The 13,903-nt window shown below is 37.3% G+C and overlaps 1 protein-coding gene across 4 annotated transcripts; it reads left to right on the top strand.

Annotated features, from left to right (window-relative positions):
* Window positions 1-31: 31 nt before the first annotated feature.
* TRIP13 (thyroid hormone receptor interactor 13) lies at window positions 32-12,155 on the top strand. Of its 4 annotated transcripts, none has more exons than XM_015854868.3 (14): window positions 32-185; window positions 508-610; window positions 1,363-1,528; window positions 1,779-1,908; window positions 3,338-3,393; window positions 4,488-4,578; window positions 5,525-5,597; window positions 6,415-6,478; window positions 6,719-6,805; window positions 9,267-9,373; window positions 10,200-10,353; window positions 10,535-10,647; window positions 11,350-11,419; window positions 11,889-12,155. In XM_015854868.3, the coding sequence occupies exons 2-14, from the start codon at window positions 519-521 to the stop codon at window positions 11,982-11,984; spliced, it is 1,299 nt and encodes a 432-aa protein (XP_015710354.1). In that variant the 5' UTR covers window positions 32-185; window positions 508-518; the 3' UTR covers window positions 11,985-12,155. The 4 variants fall into 4 exon arrangements, with proteins under 4 accessions (XP_015710354.1, XP_015710353.1, XP_015710351.1 ...); XM_015854867.3 differs by having other exon boundaries at window positions 32-261; XM_015854865.3 differs by having other exon boundaries at window positions 32-374.
* Window positions 12,156-13,903: the final 1,748 nt, after the last annotated feature.

Genomic DNA, 13,903 nt, shown 5'->3' with positions numbered 1-13,903 from the left:
GGAAACGCTCCTTCTGTGAGGAGGAAGATCCAGGTCAGGGGACGCGAGGCGGGGCAGCGCGCCGCTTTTCGAAGAGGCTTTCGGTGCCTTGTGTCTCCTGTGCGCTCCACAGCGCCGTGCTTCTGGCTCTGAACCGCAGAGGTGCAGTCCTCGCAGCGGCCCGCCCGCGGAGGGGGACATAGAAGGTGCTCGGTGCTCAGCTCCCCCTCGCGAATCTCTATCGTCCGGCTTCAGGTCACCGTCCTCGGGGCCCTGTCCGACGTGAGCTCCTCTCCCTTCCGTGCTGCTGACGCTGAGGGTGGAGCGGGCCGAGCCGTCTGTGCTCGCAACGCGCTCCTCGGGCTGGTGCCTGTATATCCCGATAGAGGGAAGGGGTATGTTGATCACGGTGGCTGGGGGGGCCACACGGGTGGGACGTGGTGTTCCCGTGTGAAGGAGGGTTGTTTGCATTCCTGGTTGTAGCAATAACTGAGAGCCTGTTTCTCATTCTTGCCGCTTTCTCCTTAGGAGTGAGAAGGATGGATGAAGCAGCTGGGGATTTGAAGCAAGCCCTCCTGAATACGTGCGATAATGTCCAGATACACGTGGAAGTCCATCAGAAATCAAACAGGTCTCTCTGGGCCTTTCAGCTTTGCGATGCCTTGCTGTGAATTTTTAGTTTGAATAACAGAAAAAGCATACGTGCATGAAAACGGGAAAGGGAATTAAGTGCTTTTCAGGTTTTTCAGGTTATTGGTTAATGGCTTTTCGAGACTAAGTTGTCACTCAGGACAACAGATCAAGTGTTTGACCCTCCTTCCTCATGCCAGGAACTGTTTGTTGTTGCCTGGCTACAACTTTACTTGCTGCAGCTTGTGTCTGCTGCCTTTTGTCCTTGTGCTGTGCACACACAGCAGTCTTGCTCTGTGTTCTCTTAACACATCAGTGAGTTTTTCCAGCCTGGAGAGGTCCCTCTGAATGATAGCTTTGCTTTCTAGTATATTGGTGGTCCTCTCTGTTTTAGCATCATCCCTTATGAAACTTAATGCAGTTGCATTCCATCCCATTGTCCAATGTGATAAAGAAGATGTAAAAATAGTGTTAGTTCCAGCATTAATCCCTGCTCCCTCCCTGCCTCACATACTTGCTGCTCCACTTGGACTACTATTTACTGAGCAGGACAGTCCAGACAGCTTTATCTGTTTTTGAAGAATGTTGCTGCATTTGGTGTGTGTGGTTGTTTGTTTGCTTTGAATGGAGGCTGTTTTCTATGGAGGGAGGCTTACTGTATTAGATAAAACACTCTGGTGTTGTTTCAGATAGTAGTTACTACTTGCCTTCTAAATGTTAATGCCATAAATAATGCTGTTTCTTTCTTATTAGTACGGCAAAGAAAGAAGACATCAGGATGAGTGTCCTAAAACTGTTGAACAGACACAACATTGTGTTTGGTGACTACAAGTGGACAGAATTTGATGATGGCTTCCTTAACAGCAATGTGCAATCTGTGTCAATTGTGGATACAGAGCTGAAACTGAAGGAAAGACAGGTATCAACCAAAAATGTACTGCTTTGTTCATATGTATATGAACTAATTGTAGGCAGACATAGAAGAAGGTTCAACTGGCATAAACAGGGGGAAAAACAATTGAGCTTACACTCATTATAATAAGTCTGAATTGGAAACAGTAGGTTTCAGAGCTGAATGTCAGCTGAGTACTGTAACATTCATATCTTCTAATTATCTCTGAAGTGTGAAATATGATGTATCGTTGACAGTCTATTTGCATCTCTCCTAGCCTATTGACTTGAGCAAAAGCAGTCTTTCCATTCATATTTTTCATCTGAATGAAGAAGGGCCAAGCATTGAAAACTTGGAAGAAGAGAATGAGGATATTGTTGCAGCTAACCACTGGGTGCTACCTACAGGTACCCACCTGATAATTCTGGGAGATCAAGAGCAATTACAATAGAAGAAAGATTTGGAAAGGGTGGAAGTATTTGTAGGGTTATTTTTAAATATAGTAGCTTAATTGACTGTATAATTTTGTTCTTTGTTGATGGAATCAATCTATCTAGAATTTTCTAGTGGTTTTGACTGAGTCACTACAGAAGATTCTACGAAGTGCCAGTTTTGTTTGTAATTGTGGTCGAAATAATTGATCCTGTGGAATAAAGCCTGAAAATACACAGTCACAATCACAAGCATGCAAATGACTTAACCCTACAGGCATCAGCCTACAAGAGCCCATAGCTAGCTATGGTACTATAGGTACCAGCCTGCGAGATAATGCTGCTATTACATTCTTAAACAGAAGCCAATGGTCTGGCAACACTTGAATCTCTGTATAAAACCTTTACCAAGACCAAAACAGAGAAGGTCCAAGAGCTGGAAGTGCCTTGTTAACTTGATGCTCTGTAGGTTCTTGATTCTTGCATCTTTTGCCTTTATTTTCTCATGAGAATTGATTTTTGAAATAATTTCACTTTGCTTCCTGGATGACTATGTTAAAAACCTGGTAATCTGGGGAAAAAACTGAGATTTTAAACAAAGAATACTATCCTGAATTTCTTTTGACAACTAAATCATAAAATACATTTGTTCATAAAGCCATGTGCTAGCAACCTATTGCAAAGATAATTGGAACAAGTTTTCAATTTCAAGAAGGAGCAAAGAAAGTGAAGAGATACAGGGTCCTCAAAATGTTTCTGGAAAGAATAATGATTTCTTCCACAACAGAGCATGGCCTGCTGGCTATTATTGTCTAGAGCCTGTTAAGGTTGGACTATGTATATGGGAGAAGTATAGGTCTGAGCTTGAGGCCAAGGAGGGAGTGTGAGTCTTTGACAGTTCTTGTGCTTTTCACATTGTGAAAGTATTTCATATTTTCATACAGTGAAAAGTGTAAATATTTACAACATTTTCTCTTGGAGGAGAATTCCATCCATAATTGGACATTCCCATACTATTATGGTTTATAATTCTTCATCAGAGTCCTTTTTCACTTTTTCCCTCCTCCATCTGTTGATGTTATTTCAAATAAATGTTGAATATGTTTATATATACATACACATACACACACACTATACATAGGTAATATGTTATACATTATATATGTCTGTGTGTATATATGTAATATATATAAATTTATGTATAGAGTCTTTAGAAAGTAGGGTTTGCTTTTTGAGAAAATAATCCATATATTCTTTCCATATACTTTGATCGCTGTTCTAGATCTGTTCTTGATCCTTAATTTTGTCTGAGAGAAATTTGAAAACTACTTGGTGATGCCACAGCAGATTATGAGTTCCTACATTGATTTGCCTTAAACAGATGTGTAATTTATTGCTTTCACAGCTGAATTCCATGGCCTTTGGGAAAGTCTTATATATGACACTGAAGTAAAATCACATGTAAGTAGAACATTGGTAACAATTAAAATTGCTTGAGGAGGAGTAAGATTTGAAATGTACCCAGCATGAAGTAGCTGCATCGTATGGAGAATTTACTTGGCAATTACCTTGAGAGACAATTCTGATGTCTGCTTGGTACGCTCCTACAAAGAGTGGCACAGTTTTAACCATTTTGCAAATCTTTAAACTCTTACCAAAGTTTCTGTGTTTTTTTAGTAATTCCATACTTAAATGTAACTGTTGTATGCTTAAGAGAAGAAGACAAAGTTGACATTTTAAGATTAATCATCATATCTCTAATGTGTATGAGTAGATATTACTGCAAAGCCTGCACTGCAAAAGACAAAAAAATCTACCAATCAATCTATCTATCTTAGTTTCCATGTTAGAAGTTTCTTTGATGATCATTCCAGAAATTAGACTTCATTTCTTCACGGGTTTGCTCAAGTAATTAAAAAAGTGAAGTGTTGCCATGTGCCTCATGGAAGCACACGGCAACAGTGAATGAACTTCATTTCTGCAGCTTTTTGTAAAAGCTATTTGGGTGAATATTCGTTATTTTTACAGCGTGGAGCTGGCTGAGTATGGTTGGATTCTGCAGACTCTGAAATGATTCCTGTTATGTTTCAAAATGGTGTCTCTGTTTCTCAGGATATTACTGGCAAACATGCTTGATGAAGTTCAGCTTTTTTTTTCTTTCCTGCTATGGCAGGAATGCTATTTTGTTGTCTTATTGATTCAGGTAGATCAAAAGCATTACAGGTAACAGTGATGAAATAAAAAGATGTCAAATTTATTTATTTGGAAGGATAACAAGTCTACAAATACTTGATAAAAATACAAGACCAACTGATATCCATTTGTGGCCAGTACTTGCATTTTTTTTCCCCTGAGGGCAGGAATGAAGTGAATTTCCAGCCTTTGCAGAGAAATTGTGGTCTAAGACTGAAAAAAAACCCCAAAAAAACAGTTTTTGTTGTTGTTGGAGTGTGCAATAGAGATAATTAGGAGATTGCGTCCATTTGTAATTGTATTTGCTGATATGTCTCTAATTTGTGTATCTTTTTTTTTTTTTCCCCCTATTCATCTATTAGTTACTTGATTATGTCACGACAACATTACTGTTTTCTGACAGAAACGTTGACAGCAACTTAATATCATGGAATAGAGTTGTTTTGCTACATGGTAAGTATTTTCTATCTTAAAATAAGTTGATGCACTGACAACCTGCTTCCCTTCAGGAAAAGCTTGTACAGTTCTGTGTAATGAAGTTAAATGTGTTCCTGTGTTACAGTAAGCAGTGCCTCTAGACATATTTAATGACATGCTTCTAGAGATATTTAATGCACCAAGATTTTCTTTCTACATGTATGTATACACGTACGAAATTGTAGTAATGAGCTCTTTATTGTGACTGTAGTAAAGTGAATACTGGGAAATCTGAAACTCTCGTAGTGCTAAATACCACATTTATGCTATAAAGGCAGTACTAACTTTGAATGGAAGTTCTGTCAGCTGTCTGCTGTTATCTGTTGTTATGAATAAAAAAATCAATCTTCATACATTCATGTTCTGTTTAACCATGTTTTTCTGTTTGGAGAAGATCTTTGTGGCTTTTCTGTAGGGCATCATTGCATATCCAAAAGGTGTGTTGTGCAGTATACTTCCTAGGATGCTCTCAGTTGCCTCACAGTGGAGATTTAGGGAATGTGAACAGCTTATCAAACCATACATGATGGGTTTCTGTTTTGCATGTTAGCAGGCTATGTTTCAGGAAGATGAAAGTTTAAGCACAGGTTTTTGAGAGTGCTAACATTCATAAGCCCAGCAAGAGCAAAACACTTTGTTCCAATATTGTTTGATTATTTTAACTCTATGATGTTTGTGTACAAGCTGGTGAACTAACCATACTAATAACTGAAAGTGAATTAGTTTCAGAGCTTCTAGAGCACGACTCTAGAATGATAACTGGGTAAGCAATCTTCTCAAAATACCCTGATATTTCCAGTCCTTGTCTACTGTTATCTGCAATTAGTGCATTAAGGAAATACAGTAATTAAAAAGATATTTTGTCATCAACAACCTGATGTAGATTCTTTGTAATATGTGTGTGAATTTGATTTGAATCCAGGCCCTCCTGGAACTGGTAAAACCTCTCTCTGCAAAGCATTGGCTCAGAAGCTGACGATACGACTATCGTACAGGTGAACGTTCTGGAATTTCTTCACTTTATCTAACTGTTGTTAATTGTTATTTTTCAGTAGCCCGAAGATATATAATACTTGATTTCAAGTGCTGACATTCATGGCTCTGCATTAGCAATAAAGTTGATCCAATGTAAAAGAGAGATAGATACAGTATTGTAAATCCTTCTGAATGTGTAATGGTTTGTGTCAAATTATGAAAAACAAATTCAGATGGCAATATAGTCATTTGTGCTCATAATAAACATTTGTGAAGATCAAAGAATGAAGTATCACAGAGTATTAAGCCTCCTATTTGTATGTTCATGTTTGAGAAAACCTGTTTTTAGAAGGGACCAGTGTGTTTGGTACTTGAATTCTCCAAATGCAAAAATCAGTCTGTATATCAGATATGTCAGACAAGTAGTGAAGTTAACTGTAAACTTCTTAGCAACTAGTAGTTGAATAAACCTTCAGACATTAAATAAACTTCACGGTCTTACTTGGTATACTGAAAATAATGTTGTATGAACAGAGGAATAAGCTAATTAACATGGAAATGGTTTCTTAAACTACATGGAAGTAACAATCAAAACTGTTCTAATGGAGGAATCCTGGTAATGATTTATTGTGGAAAGCTATAGTGAGACAAATTTCTGGAAATTATAATTAAAAACAAACCAGATATTGTGTTTTTAGAAGTAAGTAAATTGAAGTACTAATTCAAGGCATTCCATGGTTGGAATGGAGGGAATAAGACTTAAGGGATTTACTGACCTCACTGACTTTTATTTACAATGCAATAGAGTTGATGTTTATTTTTTCCTTCATATTTTAGGTATAGATATGGACAGTTAATTGAAATAAACAGCCATAGTCTTTTCTCTAAATGGTTTTCTGAGGTATGTATTGATGTATCTTAGTAAGTGGACTGACTTATAAATCTGTATATGTTGAGTTTGGTTCATAACGTAACTGCACCAAATATTATTTAGGATACTCAATGTGCTTGAAAATAATTTAAGTAGAAGCTATATTAGAGATTTATTTTAAAATAAACAATAAAAAGTAGTTTTCCACTGTTCAACATAGTGAGACTTGCAAAGGAAACAGTTTAATATATGCATATGACCTCTTTCTAGAGTGGCAAGCTCGTAACCAAGATGTTCCAGAAGATTCAAGAGTTAATTGACGACAAAGATGCTCTTGTGTTTGTACTGATCGATGAGGTATGATTCTAATAGTATTGATGTATGTAAGACATAGCAGAAAGTTTTAATTTTGGGGTAGGAAAGTGTAATAATATGTATTCTTAAAGGACATTAAAACAATAATACTTAGACTTTTTTGTAAACTACAGAAGAGTGAATTTTAATATTGACTGGAAAACTGAAAGATTTCAAAAGGACACATTGTGATTTAGCAGATATATTCCAGTGAAAATGAAGCAAAATCTTTCTTGGTGACACTTAGTTTGCTAGTGCATGTTTACAAGTAGAATATCATTTCAGACTTCCAAGTAGCCTGGAGTCATATTTATAGTGTTCTTGTGTATGTTGTAAGGCTCTAAAAATAGTTAATTTGGTTTCAGTTAATTGTTGCTTAGTTGTCCTTCCCAGGCTTGGATACATAACCACTTAGTATATCAGTGTCCAACCTTTTGGCTTGCTTGGGCCTCACTGAGCGAATAGGAATGTCTTGGGCCATAAGTCACTTTGAATGTAATGCTTCCAATTTATTTCCATGGATACTACAGCATAAACAAAGAACACAACAACACTGTTTGGTAAAGTAAATTCTCAGCTACAAAACACTGTTTTTCAGCATAGTCACTACATTTAGCTTTGCATTTTTGCAAACGATGAACAAGAGCCTGCATGCTGTTGCCATAACAATCTGCACCAGTGGAGGTGAACCACTACTGCCACTGCTGAAATGAACTGCCTACCACCTCAGTAGGTAGATCACAAATGTATTTACTGCCAAAAAGCAACGACATGATTAAGAGGTGACTGTGAGGTGAGGGATATTCCTTTCTCTTAAGATAAGGATTATGAAAACCTTCACTGGCAAGGGCTCTAGCTGCACTGCCCAAGTTCCAGAAAGCAAAGGTAAGAACTAGATGAAGGAAGATGTGCCTACTGTAAGTGAAGATCAAGTTTAAGACCATCTAAAGAACTTGGAGGTACACTTGTCCATGGGACCAGAGGCAATCCATCCATGGGTTTTGAGGGATTTGGTAGATGAAGTTGTCAAGCCTGTATCCATCATATTTGAAAGGTCATGGCAGTCTGATGAACTTCCCATTGACTGGAAAAGGGGAAGCATAACAGCACTGTCAAGAAGGGAAAAAAAGATCCAAGGAACTACACACCAGTCAGACTCACCACCGCGCATGGCAAGATCATGGAGTAGATCTTGCAGAAGGCCCTACTCAGGCACATGGAAAATAAAGATGCAGTGACTGGCTCCTCATGGATCAGTGCTGGAGCCGGTGCTGTTTAACATCCTTGTAGGTAACATAGTGGGATTGAGCACACTCTCAGCAAGTTTGCAGCTAATACCAAGCTGAGTGGAGCAATTGACAAATTAGAGGGAAGAGCCATACAGAAGGACAGGCTTGAGAGGTAGGCTCATGCCAACCTTGAGTTCAGCATGACCAAGTGCAAGGTCCTGGACCTGGATCTGGGCAATCCCAAGCACAGATACAGGTCAAGTTGGGAATGGCTTAATGGCAGGCCTGAGAAGAAGGACTTAGGGGTGTCAGTTAACGAAAGACTCAGCATGAGCCAGCAGTGTGTGCTTGCAGCCCAGAAGGCCAATTGTATCCTGGGCTGCATCAAGAGAATTGTGACCAGCAGATTAAGGGAGTTAATTCTGCCCCTCTGCTCTCACGAGTCCCCACCTGGAATACTGCATCCACCTCTGGGGCCTCCAACACAAGAAGGGCATCGAGCTGTTGGAGCAGGTCCAGAGTAAGACCGTAGAGATGATCAGAGGGCAGGAGCACCTCCTTTACAGGGACAGGATGAGAGAGCTGGGACTCTTCGGCCTGTAGAAGAGAAGGCTCCAGGGGGACCTTATAACAGCCTTGCAGTACCTGATGCGGACCTACAGGAAAGCTGGGGAGGGACTTTTTATAAGGGCAGGTAGTGACAGGATGAGGGGAAATGACTTTTAATGGTTATTGCAGAACAATGGGTGTGTGCCTGGGGTCACTCTGGAAAAGAGCCACTGCCTTTGCAGTGCAGAGCAGCTGCAGGAAGCATTGCCAGCTGAACCAGGTTGCGAGTTGGACGTGCCTGATTTAGTTCTTAAGTACTTCATTAGGTTTTTTTATTTTAAGTTATGATTGCAAAGCTTGCTTAAATCAAACTTATTTATTTTATCCTTTTTATTTTCTGGAAGTTGAATTAATGAAGACAGCCTCTGCACTCTAAACAGGGATTTCACTCATTACGCTTCTCCCCCTTGATATTCTCTTCACTCTCTCCCTAAATTTCTATTTAACAAAAGACTTTTAAGGGTGAAATTTCAGATACCAAACTGGATCTGAAGGTGTACTGCATTACTTGTTTACTGCCAGCATTCCGAATGTGCAATGTTTGGTATGTGAGCGTTGGAATTGTTTGGTATTTTTGGTTTGGGGTTTTGTTGTTGCTATAAGGTCTATGCTTTTTATTTTTGTAGGTGGAGAGCCTCACAGCAGCCCGCAGTGCCTTCAAGGCAGGCACAGAGCCTTCAGATGCTATTCGTGTAGTTAATGCTGTACTGATGCAAATAGATCAGATTAAAAGGTAAATTCATTTTATTGCAACAGCAACTAATCTGGGTTTGTTAAACTATAGATAATATAATTCCATTAAAGCTGGGGAGGGATGGTCATCATATCTACTTTGGAGAGACAAGAATAAGCTCAGTTAACATTTCTTGGTCTACTGGATTTAATACAGCACATCTCTTGTTTTATTATTGCCACCTCTTCTTTGGGCATACTTGGCCCCGTTCGCACAGAGACAGGTGCCCTGTTATTTAGCCTTGTGTTGCTGCTAATTAAAGGTAAGTAGTTTATTCAAACACAGTACTCAATCTTCATAGAAAAATATCTGTGGTTAAACATTTTCTTTACGTTTTTGTTAGAGGAGTTGTTACTTCCCTTTTCAGCTCACTCTAATGTCCTGCAATGTTGAATGTATCATGTTAGCAGTTACAAATAAATAAATATATACAAATATATAAAAATAAATAAGCACTACTTACTTCCTTCTGAAGTGAAATGAAAAATATATAGATAAAATATTCTAATTTACAAGTCTTAATTTTGTAACTTAATTTATGGCAAAAACTATGCTGTAAACTCTCTTCATGCAAAGTAGTCAGTGTATACTGCTTCTAAAATAGGGTTAGAGAAACTACTTGCAAAATAGCTGAAGGAAAGAGACCATGCATTGAAGTACATTAGTGATAGCTGATGAAGAGCGTGTAATTATTAGCTGATAAGAGTGATGTGGCTGTTGATTGCATGAAATGGCTTAAGTTGTAAGAAGGAAGGTATCTGTTTGCCAGTGCCAACTGGAGCTGATTCACATACATGTGACCTAAGAATGTGCTTTTATCTTGAAGGTATCCCAATGTAGTTATCCTGACTACTTCAAATATTACAGAGAAAATTGACATGGCATTTGTAGACAGAGCAGACATAAAGCAGTATATTGGCCCCCCATCTGCTGCAGCAATATTCAGAATATATCTTTCTTGCCTGGAAGAGCTGATGAAGGTAATATTTTGAAAGTAGATCTATAAAACATTTTATTAAAATGATGTTTTCATCAAACTTCTTAAATAACAAAAACACACAAATTTTATTCCTTCTCTGCATCTACACTCTTATTTTAGAATTTAATTTTAAATGATTTTTTTTAAGGTTTCATACAACAACATGTACCTCTTCTTTCTAGTGCCAAATAATATATCCTCGACAGCATCTCTTGTCACTCAGAGAGTTAGAAATGATTGGATTTGTAGAAAATAATGTGTCCAGGTTAAGTCTGGTACTAAAAGAAATCTCAAGGTAACATTTTTTATAAATTCTACATGAGAATGTATGTGTATGTGTGTGTATGTGCATTCATATTTATATATAAATCAATTGTGAAATTATGTCTTAAAGCAAGTGAATTAAGCTAGAGTTCTGAAACATCTTGAACTCATTTGTTGTTCTGGGTTGGTTTTCTGTTTGTTTGTTGCTTACTTTTTAATATTGTTGTGGTTGGTGCAAAACATCAGCAGATAATAAGTGGAATTGATCAGGATGTGCAAATTTTTCTTGGTATCAAATGTGACTGGTTTCTGTTCTGCCCTTTGAAATTCTATAGACAAATTGCTGTCTGACTTAATGCCCGAAGTTTCAGTGGATATCATGGAATCATAGTTTGATCATAGAGGTCCCATCAGAACCAAACTGTTTGCAAATCCTGCCTAACAGATATTCTCCTCTAGATTTATGAGATATGTCGCAGTGATTTTTGAGAGGCTTGATAAGAGCACTAGTAGGCAATTGTGACTATGCTGTTTCTCTACCCTTTTTTCTTGTACCATGCGGCCTCCCATACGCTATTTCCAGCTTCTGATAAAACTGTTCCAAGTAAGCAAGCAAGGTATTATGACTTGAGTATAATCAGAGTGATTTATGGGTGAAGGAGAATGGAAATGTCATATTTTAAGAGTGAATATTTAGCATTTAAGCAGTGCTTATGTCTCTCTTTTACTATAGAAGAAGTGAAGGTCTTAGTGGCCGGGTCCTCAGAAAACTTCCTTTCCTAGCACACGCACTTTATATTCAAGTAAGTTTTTTCTATTTTGTATATTTTGGTTTGATTTTGAGCCAGGTAGGAAGACCATTGAATGCCTGAAGTAAATGATTTGTCTTAAAATGTTTTGCTCATCTAGACTACAATTTTCTGCTGCCATGATGAATAAATGAATAAAATTAAATTGAAGAAGACTGATATCACTACTGACATACTGTGACAAACCATTAATATTTGTTCTCTCATGTTTTGATGCTGAAAGAAACCCCTATCACTTTGTAAATAATAGTAATTTGTTCAAACGTTTGTTGAAGCAAATTCTCAGTAATGTTGATTGACTCGAGATTTTACATAGCAAAGTAAAACTATGTTAGCTGGTTTATATGAGGTTTAGCATTCTGAGTATTTTGTAACATGAAAGTTTAGTATTTCCTTTTCAAATAACTGTGCTTTGTGTGCCTATGGTTGTGATAGGTCTAACAGAATATTTTCATATTTTCAGTCTCCCAGTGTTACAATGGCAACGTTTCTTCAGGCTCTTTCACTTGCAGTAGACAAACAGTTTGAAGAAAGAAAAAAACTTGCAGACTGTGTGTGATGGTTTACGGCATTATACTTTCCTGTATTGTTATCATTGAAAAGTACTTAACTTTGCATGCAAATTGTGCAGTTTCTATGCATCTATAAAACAGATCGTCAACACCTTAAAAACCCTGAAATGCTTAATCTAGTTTTTAAAAACTTGTATTAATAAACAGTTTTTACCGCACACTGTGCAATTTTATTTCAAATACTCTGTGACAATTGGAAATGTCCTTTTAGGGAGAATGTTTACATCAATTGCAGTTATTAAAAGTGAGCAGAATTCTGATCCTCACATCTTAACTTTCTATCCATACATTAGTTTTGATACTCCTCATTTCTTTCAAATTCTTGGAAGCAATTGAAATTAAGTATTTGATATGTATGCAGTAAATGTACTAATAATTACTTCAGAAATAATAATGAAACTAGAAAAGACTTAAAGTGTTCAGTGTGATATGCAAACATTTTATACTGACATCCTTTTATCCTGAACCTGAATATCAAGGTTTTTTATTTTTTATTAAACTCTATTCAAATTTTTAACTCAAGAGATCACATAACTGATTTTTTGAAATACTGCTTTTTTTTATGTTGCTGCAAGTAGTCTGAAAAATAATTCACTGAATAGTAATTAAAAAAATGTTTCTTCTTCAAAAGGTCAAAATGTAGCATCATACCAGACACCGTGAAGAAACGATCAACTCTGCCCTAGCTGAAACCAGGATAATAACCTATAAATCTCGTAACCTAAATACTATCCCCAATCCGTAGGCCAAACCCCAGCCCAAACTGTAATGCAAACAATATACATAACAGCTCTAACCCCTAAACATAAACCTAACCCTAACAAACCTAATTCTAAACCCAAAACATAATGTAAAATTTACATTAATGATGATCACTTTCTCTGACAGGAATACTAAATGGAACATTGATCATGTACAAAACCATAACCCTAAGCCTCACCTTAACCAAAACTCTAAACATAGTCCTAATTATAATTCTAATCCCAAAAGTTTGTGTCAGCCTAACCCAAAAATGATAAGCTTAATTCTAGTACTAAAACAAAACAAAAAAGCCCTTAGAGTAAAACTGATTATAGCTCTAATGTTAAGCTCTAACCAGTATGTTTAAAACTGGCCTAATGATAAACCTAAATCCAACTTGAAGGAAAATCCCTAATCATAATACCTAACAGTCCTAAACCTAAAGCTAATCATAGCTCCATCTCTATTTCTAATGCATATTCTTAACGTGAACCATAACAGTCACCTATACCCATTTTAAACCTTAACCCTAATCCTGAATTTAAACCAAAGGCAAACCCAAAAGCTAACCCAAGACCCCAAGCCTAATCTTAAAAGCTAACCACAATCCTAAACCTAAACATAACCATAAGACAAATACTAAATCCTTAACCTCTCCCTAAATGAAACCTAGCTTTAAATCTAACCCTAATGCCTAGTGATAACTCTCACCCTACTAAAACTTAACACGTGACTCTAACCCTAACCCCAAACTCTACCATCTAACTCTAAGCATAATCCTAATAATAATAAACCTGACCCTAATAATAATAAACCTAGCCATAAACTAGAAGTAACAAGTAGCCCTAACCCTAACTCTAGCCATTATTATAACCCTAGTCACTTGTAGTAACCCATGACTGTAACCATAACCATCAGTGTCCAACCTTTTGGCTTGCCTGGGCAACACTGATTGAATAGGAATTGTCTTAGGCTGCATGCACAAAGGTTGCTCCAAAAGTAATGTCTCCTATATTTCTGTAGAACTACAATGGATAACAAAGAGTACAATAACATTATTTGATAAAGTCTCAGCTACAAAACATTATTTTTCAACACAGTCACCACCATTAGATACGCATTTTTGCCAGCAATGAACAAGAGCCTTTATGCCACACTGCTGCTG

The sequence above is a fragment of the Coturnix japonica genome, chromosome 2, assembly GCF_054131305.1.
Source record: "Coturnix japonica strain WE chromosome 2, WE-NBRP24, whole genome shotgun sequence".
Taxonomy (NCBI): Eukaryota; Metazoa; Chordata; class Aves; order Galliformes; family Phasianidae; genus Coturnix; species Coturnix japonica.
The sequence above is the reverse complement of the archived record's forward strand: the minus strand, read 5'-3'. Positions and strand labels throughout refer to the sequence as shown.

Bases quoted from the DNA above. Each gene is read 5' to 3' on its own strand.
- TRIP13 (XM_015854868.3), top strand. From the start codon at position 519: ATGGATGAAGCAGCTGGGGATTTGAAGCAAGCCCTCCTGAATACGTGC. The intron at 6,479-6,718 runs GTATGTATTGAT...ACCTCTTTCTAG, and splicing joins TCTCTAAATGGTTTTCTGAG to AGTGGCAAGCTCGTAACCAA. The intron at 11,420-11,888 runs GTAAGTTTTTTC...TCATATTTTCAG, and splicing joins CACACGCACTTTATATTCAA to TCTCCCAGTGTTACAATGGC.